At 37.7% G+C, this 10,502-nt stretch overlaps 1 protein-coding gene across 1 annotated transcript; it reads left to right on the forward strand.

The window, feature by feature from the left end:
* Positions 1-1,625: 1,625 nt before the first annotated feature.
* On the forward strand, positions 1,626-8,127 carry LOC145770752 (uncharacterized). Its single transcript, XM_082582458.1, has 6 exons — positions 1,626-1,733; positions 3,690-3,846; positions 4,776-4,906; positions 5,671-5,755; positions 6,139-6,199; positions 6,996-8,127. The coding sequence occupies exons 1-6, from the start codon at positions 1,636-1,638 to the stop codon at positions 7,247-7,249; spliced, it is 786 nt and encodes a 261-aa protein (XP_082438584.1). The 5' UTR covers positions 1,626-1,635; the 3' UTR covers positions 7,250-8,127.
* The last annotated feature ends 2,375 nt before the right edge of the window (positions 8,128-10,502 follow it).

Below are 10,502 nucleotides of genomic sequence, written 5' to 3' on the forward strand. Positions count from 1 at the left end.
AATAAAATGACGACTATAACAATCACGAATAGCCTAACAAAGTGCAGTCAACTCAAAATTATTTGAAAAGCAAAATTAAATCATTGAAACTTATTCAGATAGCCTACTTTTAATTCAAGAAAATTGATTTGCATGGTCAGATTAGTTTTAAAACTGATTAGTTGTAAAAACTAATCAGTTGTAAAAACTACATTATGAAGTAAGCAAATCATGCTGTTAAAAGTGAAACTCGATCAATTGCTTAGTTTTAAAAGTTTAAAATAAAATAGGCCGAAAATATAATTTCATTCTTTTTGCAATGTAAATATGCCATGCAATTGCAAATACAGGATTTGTTGTAGGCTACTTTTACACAATTGAAAGTAGGCTATTTGGTTTATAATATTTTTACAGCATTTTGTAGTTAATCATTGATTGTAGCTTATTCGCTTTCTTTTGGAACGAGGCGTCTGCACTGTTGGATGGAAAAAAAGTGAAGGGGTGTAAAGTTAAGGATGTAAATTCTTCAAAGTTTGTTGTTTTGGAGTCTTGAAAGAATTGCTGTAGCCTACTAACTACTACTCAGGGTTAAGAATATGCAAAAACAAAAATGTCGCACCAAAATAGCTTTGTTTGGATGCAAAAATTATTTGTTTTGAATTCAATTCATTTCGTTTTCGAAAAAAAATTATCATTTTGATAAGCTTTAAAGCTTAGCGTCCCTCTTCAAAATGTTTTGCGTGCTTTTTCGGACATAACTTAGCTATAGAGCAGACACTGCAGCTGAATCATCTTCAGAAAAGCATTTAATATGAAGATAAGTTTTTAATATGGTGAAATGTTCAAACAATTTGCACTGATAAGGAATTTTACAATGCCATAAAAACTTAAAACAAAAGCAGAGACAAGAAATTAAGGTATCAAGACTTAAAACGTAGAAGACATTAAACCAGTGATTCCCAAACTGTGTGCCGCGGCACACTAGTGTGCCACCACATATTTTCGAGTGTGCCGCGAATCTTTTTGGAATTTTGGAAAAGAACTGTAGGCTATAAATATTTAAAATAAGGCATGCAGACATGCATAAGCGACTTAACCCTATCTTAGTACGACCTGTTTTCGTACACGGAAAGTACGTCAAGGGCTATCTTAGCCCCGTGCCAATTAATCGCTAATAACGAGAGCTATGAAAATCAAAGCCAAAATATTTTACAAGATAATAGCCTATTGTGCGCATAGAAATTAATTTTTTTCCAACAATTTTATTGAAATAAAGTGTTTGAGATGAAAAAACGTCAGGAAGTCGGTTTTCATTCTAATTTCCAGAAAATAGCTTGAAAATTTATGTAAGTGTGCCGCGAGCGTTTTATAATTATTTTAGTGTGCCACAAGCTGAAAAAGTTTGGAAACCACTGCATTAAACTATAGCTAATGACAGTTTATAGGTCTACTGTATAAGTTGGAAGACTACAGCGCAGGATAATCATCGATTTTTTTCATCGATTTTTTTTAACAAAGTTATCATTTTTTTCTGCGTATGCTGTAGCAAATACCATATTTCTCGAAATGCTAGCTAGGTTACAACGTATTTATTTGTTCACATACGTCATTAATTAATGATTGAATAATTACTGTACATTAGCTAGTGTAGGCATCATGTTTTGCAAACGGCTATTGTTTATTGTGTCTTTATGCGCGGCAGTTTGTTTACACAAATGCATTGGATTATCATGCAACAAGGTGGAGAGATGCAAGTACGTGGTTTTGTTATAAAACTTGTCAGCAAATATTTGCCAGGCTTCATTTTCATTCTACTCTAAGCATTTCCCTGGCAACGTTTGATCTCGTACAATTACGTTTGTCATAAAAACTGGCTCGATCAGATTTTGTCAAACCTTGGTGGTCAGAAAAAAAAAAAAAAACTGAACTGAACGTAATAGAGATATGCTTGATATATCCGCAGTAGCTTTGACAGGGGGGTTCAGGAGGTACTTTGACAGGGGGGTTCAGGAGATACTTTTAGATCCGGGCCGGGAATGATTATAGGGTTTCACAACATTTTCAAGGGGCCGGAAACTTGAAAAAAACACCTCGAATTCTTTGGATATGGTTTCTTGATTTGGATTCCGAGGATCATATTGGCACCGGGCCCCAATTATCTTCTTGAAGCCCTGTGTATTAATCAATTTGCTTTGACTACGCAAAAGACTGACATTTGTAGTTGAGCATGCGGACATGCAGCTTAGCACGGCGCCACCAATGCACATACTTCACAGAGACTCAAACTTTGCGTAGCTTGTAAAACTTCAAGGACCTGTGGGTAACATTAAATATGTTTCAAGCCATCTTGTTTCAATATAACGAAAATAAATTCGTTTGAAAGAAGTTCCCCAGACAGTCACTTTATCTGGTCCAGACCGTCCTGTACCTGATCGGGTACGGATCTGACCAGATCCTTATCAGATCTGGGCCAGATAAAGTGGCTGTCTGGGTCGGTTCTGCTGTTTTGTTGAGTGTAAAGGTGAATCCCATACTTGATCCAAGCATTGGGCGATGAGAAGATAAGATTCTTATTATACTAAGACTTCGCCACCAACAAGAGTAGGGTGGCCAGTTTCTTTTCCTTTTCCTTGGCCTTCCTTTCTTTAGCAGCTACGCCCACCCAATTTATCACACCCTGGGTAAAGGTGAGCGGTATTTTTCAACAACCAGCTTAAGCCTGGAGTCGAACTTGGATTGCATGATTGCAAAGCGAGCGCCTCATCCGCTCCGCCATCCCACCGCTACTTTTGTGTAGTAAATACAAAAACCTCATTTTAGAAAGTCGTATGTAGTGGAACAACTGAACTGAACGTAATAGAGATATGCTTGTATCCACAGTAGTGTTGACAGGGGGGGGGTTAGGAAATAATTTTGGATCCGGGGCCAGAATGATTATAGGGGTCCACAGCCTTTCCAAGGGGTCCGGAAATTTGAAAAAAAACACCGCAAATTCTTTGGATATGGTTTCTTGATTTGAATTCCGAGGATCATATTGTCACCGGGCCCCAATTATCTTCTTGAAGCCCTGTGTATTAATCAATTTGCTTTGACTACGCCAGTGTAATCTGCCTTGAGCCAGCATGGAAGCAGTACGGCTCCTAAAATCACATGGAACCCTGTCAAGTAGCCCATCTTGATGGGCAATCTGCTGCAAGCGGAGAGAGCGAATGATAATTATGTAGTGAAACTGTAAACGCAAGTAGCCTATAGTTTGTGCTTTCAAAGAATTTTTTTTTTGCCTTAACGCAAAATTCTTTGTCTTAATTTCATTTCAGAAGAAATGTAATTTTACTTTGCTTCCAATTTGAAACGAAACTCACATCACAAGCTCGGCAAATTATTCTATTGGCATGCAATTTGGTTTTTATCTAAGAAATTCAATTTTGCTCGCCAGTGCAATGATCGGCATTTGAAATGTATTATGACATTTAGGCGTAGCCTACTCTAGATTCGCAAAACAGCCTGCTGTGCTTACTCGGATTGTTTACGTAGGCTGTTTAGCGGGCTTATGGAACGAGTTTGTTTTGCTTTAGAACCGGTTCTAGAGCAAAAAAAAAAACGCCTTCCGAGACTACTTTTAGTCTCAAGTGACGCAACCATGAATGTAAAGTGACGCGACCATGTTATGTAGCCTACAGCAAACAACTTGTAACGAATCTATTGCGCAGGTGCGCCATGTCTGACAACAGCGGGGAAGTGAATTTAAAAAGCTTGGCATCAAGTAACGGTGTGGCAGCATTCACTGTCCTAGACGGATTTACGGGCTGGAAATATGAATTCAATCCTTGCATTGGTTTTTCGTCCCTCGGGTTTTCAGATTTATCGGTAAGTAGGCTATAGATTTAAAACCGTCGACATTTCTATGTTAAAACTACAACTTTTATCAATGTCTATCTAGGATTCTAGGTAGTAGGCTAAATCCAACTGATAAGTTACGGTAGCTTATTCCAGTGGCAATAGAAGTATGACATGAAATATTACTTGTATTGCAATACAATAGGGGAAGATGAGGCATTTCAAACGGATTTTTGAAATTTACTGAAAAACCAGACAAAACAACACTATATACAAATCTTGGTCAACCAATAAACTATAAAAATCCTTCTGTGGTCAAAAAAATCATTTTAAATCTAAATCACTTACCTTACAACTTAAACTTCTACGGAAATTCAACATTAATTTGATGAATTTGACCAAATGTGTACGTCTTAAAAAAATATCATTGTGCCTGAAAACACACACAAAAAGACAAATAAATCAAATTTGTCAAAATTTTCTGGGAGGTAAGTCTCTAAGTAGGCTACCTCAGCACACTATTTGCTTTTTTGGATCTCAAATACATTGTCCATTTTTTTTTGACAAAATTTGGTTTAAGGCCTATTGAAGTTTTTGTGCCCCCAAAAGAATTGTTTATAGGCTTAGACGTGCAGCTAGTAGTGAAATCGTTATCGTGAAACTGAGTCTTTTTACATTCTTTATCTTGACAATTTTGATTTGCCTGCTTGTAGAGACATTGAACTGCTGACGCAGGTCAGTCATTGAGGTTGACAGTGTGAAGTTTCCACTTGTTATTGAAGTGGCAATACATGTGATTTATTCCATTAACTGTCTGTAGCCTACGCCACCAAATGAAATGTTTACCATTTATTGCATAAAAATGTTATTTTCTTAAACTTACCGTTTGTAAAAACTATGATAGCAAAAAATTAGGGTTATTTTAAAGTGGTCTGATTTCATTGTATTGAACTTTACAGATTATACAACTGAGTACTGTAAATATCGACGAGGGATATGTTTTGGGAATTCAAGCAACAGAGGATTTTTCTTATTCCTCGTCTTCCGGACTTTCCCTGCAATATGCTGATAGTGCAGGATTTTTTGTCAGGTTAGATTGTCCGCCCCGTTAGCTCAGTGGTTACGCGCCCTGCTCAAGATCACGCGGCGCTGGTTCGACTCTTGGGGTGTGCCCTTGAGCAACACATTTTCAGAACTGCTCTCCATTCAACGGCACCTAGTGAATGGAATAATTCCCTGGCAACAACACTTCAACAATCGGAAAGCTTCATTTTGCCAATCTCGGTAACCGGCCCTACGTCAAGAACCTCTACAAGTATGCGAAACTACCAGGAATAACCTACTACGGCTTTGTCAGTCCGAGGATAAAGATTCAAAAACGAAACCAAACCATTGAGTTAGTTCTAGCCTATTGCATTTATTGCTGTATCACCACTTCAAGTTTGTAGGGGGTTTTTGAACTAGATTTCAGTTGAGACCAATAAAACGAAACTCTTCACTCAAAAGCGACATTTGAAAGGAGAAAGAAACAAGGAATACAAAACATAGTTTTGTTTATATTTCATTTCATACATCATTAAATCGCAATTTTATTTGGAACATTTTTGCTTTTTTGTTCGGTTGTGCTGTTAGGCTACATGAAAATCAGAGTTTTTTTTGGAATTTAAACATTCTATTGTACCCGTTCCAAAAATACAAACACAAACTTTACTTGAGCTCTTGGTCTCAAAGACAGAAAATACAATTCTATAAATGAATAATTTGAAAACACACCTTTGCAGTGAGCGTAGTTTTAAATGAAAGAAAGTTTAACATCACGATAAAAAACCTCAGCATGTCTTCCTCAATTTCTAGAAACTCTTCTGTTCTTTTGATATGTGAACCCGGCGCTCAGGAACATCATCTTGAATTTATTGGAGAGTTGATTACTTTGCAATACGTAAGTATAGCAATAGGGCAATAGGGCATACAACCAGTTTTTAAACATATTATTGGTTATGTTAAATTGTTTTTGTTTGTCGTATCCAGGCTTACACCCAGTGGTTGAAGATTTAGATTAAGTGGACAGCAAGGCAAGGAAGCCAATCTTCGTGTCCACCTTCACGCATGCCTTTAAGTGTCTTGCCACAGACACAGCCGCATGCTCTTGAGCGGTGTCGAACCGGCGCCCTTTCGATTGCCGTTCCAAGGTTCAAGGTTATGTTAAATCAATTCAATAAGCATTCATTCATTAGCCAAACTTTAATCAAATAATATGCTAAAGAATTTGAATAATTTCATTTGAGTTTAGTTGCACCAGCAGCCTAAATCTCACATTTTTAGGAATTTGTCTTCACCAGTCCTTGTGCTTGCCCTGGCCGTTGCGACGACTATGGAATAATAAGTACGTACAAACACTTATAGACCTACTCATCAACCAAATACCAACTTTTATTTTTCGGCTAAAGCTAAAGACACAATTTTAAGTTTAACAGATACTATCTTTAACAGCTCTTATTTGTAAAAATCTATATTTTAAGCAAAATGAAACTAACTATCCAATGCCTAAGCTTAATGTCCGAGTTTTGAACCAAACAGTGTGACTGTGAGTCTGTGATATAGAAAAAAACGAACCACATTTTTTTGTGTTTTGCTCATAACAATACCCTAATGAGCTTTCTTTTGAGAAAGTAAAAGAGAAAGTTAATTGTCACAAGTAAAAATTTCAAAACAGTTGATGATAAGATTTGGACAAAGATAATACTACAATAGTTATAGTACCGAACATGCGTTGTTGCGAAAGATCGGTAGAATACTGTAGCTTTTGGCAAGGCCAAATATTACAATACGGTCGTCGTCGTAATACGACGACAGTAATATAACGTATGTAATTTTTATATTTATATAACCTAATAACATATATAACTATAGTAATACAGACAATGACGACAATACGATACCATAATAATAATAAATCATAGGTCTTACTCAAAACAAAATTTAGGAAGCAAAAACTATTCCTGATGGTTGCCTCGGACAACTAAAACGACTGTGTTTTTTTTTTAACATTGGAGAAAGTCATGGAAGGTAATACAAATATAAGCTCCAACAGTCGAGCCGTAGGTTCTGCTATGTACACTCAGTGGTAATTTTAATTATTAACAACTAATAAGCGTGAAACAAACAACAATTCTGTATAGAAGACACAACACAGCCCCCAACAACGACAGCAACAACTACGGAAACAGCAACAACAACAACATCTGCGAAACCTGTTGAAGGGATGAATTGGAATTTAGTTGGGGCTAATTTAGTTTCCCTTCTTCTGCATGACTTGATACTGATAGCGTTGATCGCATTTGTTTTTGCAATCGTCAAGTATCTTCTGGGGTTTAGCTGTAATTTGCCTTCTAGCCGTTCATCACAGGATCACAAGCAATTCACTGATGCATAGAATTTTGTTGTGCAAAAGCTTACTTGTGGAGAAACTTGTAGTGTGAAACTTATTTTCATCTTCAGCGAATTTATTAATTTTTTCTTGATGGACACAGCATAATGGTATAGTAGGACCAAACAGCTTCTGAAGTCCTTTATTGAAAAACCTCATAAAGTGATTCAATAGTATTTTTAAATACTATATTTTTAAAAAGTGTTTAACACTTTTTGTTTTGTCTTGTTAGAACATCATATAAAGTAGAACATGTTTTACATAGTGGGCTATATTGTAGGCTACTTGCGCACACTGTAGCCTATAGTGTACGGTATAAGCCTACTGTGTACAATAAGCTAGGTTATATTATCCATTACAATGGCGTATGATGAGGTAAATAAATTTACAGTATAGTCAGTAATGGCATTATGGGAAGGAGGAAGCATCATAGGGGGGGTGTGCATCCTGAATAGAATTAACTTAAATAAAAAGTCAAGGACTGTAGATTTTATTTTAAAGTTGACTATAGTCTCATTGAAGTTATTTTTTAATTTTCTTTTGGTTGTCTCGACCAAACAAGCCCATTGCCAAAAAAAAAATGAAATTCCTTTTTGCTTTGACTGCTTCCTATAAAATTACTTCATTTTCTTTGTTATTGATTTTGTATAATAAACATATAAATCGCTGAAAATCAAGTTTACTTTTAATTCCTTGTCTCATTTGTTGCAGCGTTTAGCTTTGTTAAAAAAAACTGAAATATCCTGTGTAGGCTATTGATGAAACACTACATGTGTTATAGAAACAATTCTCTAATGTTCATTATTTCGTCATCGTCATACATCGTACAGTCATGCAATCTGTGTTGAACAAGACATTACTGTAATACACCATCAAACACTGTTGCGGTTGTGTTATTTTAGAGCAGCTTCATTCCTTTCCTCTGAAAATGTCTGCAATGGCACTGAAAGTACATTTAAATTAGTATGTTGGTCGAAATGGTAGCATCCAACAAGAAAGAATGGATTAGCTGCAATCAAGTCTCGTCTTATTCAACTCAAACAGCTCGAACTGCTTCACTTTATCGATAGGAAAATCAAAATAACCTATAGCGACTTGTTTAATTTGCAAAAATAGCAAACAAACTGTAGATCATTTGATATTAGACTGTCCATAGACAAGGCCAGGTTTAGAGAAAGAAAGGCCCTAGGCTATTCTCCTTTTGAGACCCCCCAACCTCCACTCTAACAGCCATAGAAACCAATAATTCAAACAACCATTGATACCATGTATAGTGAATTATTAGTGATAGAGAAATAAGCACGCAAGTGTTGGAATTAATCGTTTGAAGATAACCAAAGTTTGTAACTCTTCAATTGCTGTGAGTGTAACAAGGAGAATATATACCGCAGACAACACCATCTGCAATTGCGCTATTTATCATGCGCCAAATCGTTTGCGTGGTCTGCGCGACCTAGATGACAAATCCATCCAATTGCTGCTTGACATCTGCCCAAACATCTAGACCTAGTCACCGCCAAGCCAAGGGTGGTAAAAGGCAGAACCTCCTGACCTTTGGAGTGGCAAAAAAACTTTTAAACAAAGAAGAAGTGGTTCTTAAATCGTTTTTTAGTCTTGAATAAAACCTATCTTTCATGAGCAGCTGGTTAGCCTACTACTAAGCTAAGAAATATCCAAATGATTGATTCTGCATTTAGGAAGGCCATCTAAATCTTTGCTTCAATATAATTTGATAAATGTCTGTGGCCTATGAGACAAAGCGTGCTCTTTTGTGGACCAATGGTTTTGCCTTGTGTGAATTCGTTCACAACTAATAAGTTAGAGAACTAGGATGTGCAAAAATATCAGCTTGTTAAAATTAGCAGATAATTTTCTCAATGACTATTAACTATTAACAGCAGGTGCTGACACCTTGCGCACTGCAACCCTGGCTTTGGTTCACTCCACTGCTGAATACTGCGCCCCTGCCTGGTGCCGCAGTGCCCACACCCGCCTCATCGACAGCCCAATCAACGACGCATTGCGAACTGTGACTGGATGCCTGCGTCCAACTCCAACAGAGTATTTACCAATCCTTGCAGGCATCCAACCTGCTGAGCTCCGCCGAAAGGGAGCCATCATACACCTGGCTCGCCGGGCGGGGGATCCTAACCACTTGCTTCATGCAAAACTCAACATCTCACCTCAGGAATCTCCCCGGCAACTAAAGTCAAGACATTCCTTTGTGCCAGCTGCTGTTGAATTACTACATCCATTCAGCGATCATGTCATCAGCGCAGCACACTTCATGGAAGACACTTGGAATGCAGCGTGGTGCGCCACCGACACCAAACTACATGGTTTTACACCCCACCCGGTGGCGCGCCCCCCTGGTATGGACCTGCCTCGGCCGACTTGGGTCAAGCTCAACAGAATCCGAACCGGAGTCGGTCGCTTCCATTCCAACATGCACAAGTGGGGTTTGGCTCCCTCATCGGCCTGCGAATGCGGCGCGGAGGAACAAACTGCTGACCATGTCGTTCTCGAATGCCCCATCTACAAGGCACCAAATGGAACGCATGGTATAGCAACGCTGGACGAAGCTACACTCACCTGGCTCTCCACCACCTGCCTTGAAATTCGATTTGATCTAGTTTCAAACGAAAGAAGAAGAAGAAGAATAGCCAAGACAATTTCAAAACAACAAGTAAAAAATGTTACCCGTAAGCTGTGTCAAATTTCCTTTCCATAAAAAATAAACACCTCAGAAATTTAATTTGCGTTACTACCTTATTCGGAACACCCAAAAATGAATACCTACTTTATTACAACTACAGTATAGTTACCCAAAAAGTCACGTAGGCTACCAGGTGAAACTATTTACACATACAGTATATACCGTAGAGTAGGCTATGTTAAAACGTTTTAAATATACGTGGTGCTTCTTAAATTATGAGGCCCCTAAATCTTGAGACGTAATGGTCTAATGGTAAATCTTGCACGGTCCATGGATTACACTATCGGTAATTACAGTGGTGGACCAATGCGGAAATACTCTAAAACGACTACGAGTTTCTATGAAGTTGGTACCGTATACGATTCTATTAACTTGCTATAAAACAGTTGAAACCACTGCTATGATGCGACAATTTAAAATTTTCTAACTAACCTCGGGGACCTAGTGAGACTAAATATCAAGACCATCGACAATAGCCTATAGCCATAGCTTACAAGCAGTTACATTCAAAGGGTTTATATCATCTATGAAGCTTGAATTTTT

The sequence above is a fragment of the Aplidium turbinatum genome, chromosome 5, assembly GCF_918807975.1.
Source record: "Aplidium turbinatum chromosome 5, kaAplTurb1.1, whole genome shotgun sequence".
NCBI classification, from domain to species: Eukaryota; Metazoa; Chordata; class Ascidiacea; order Aplousobranchia; family Polyclinidae; genus Aplidium; species Aplidium turbinatum.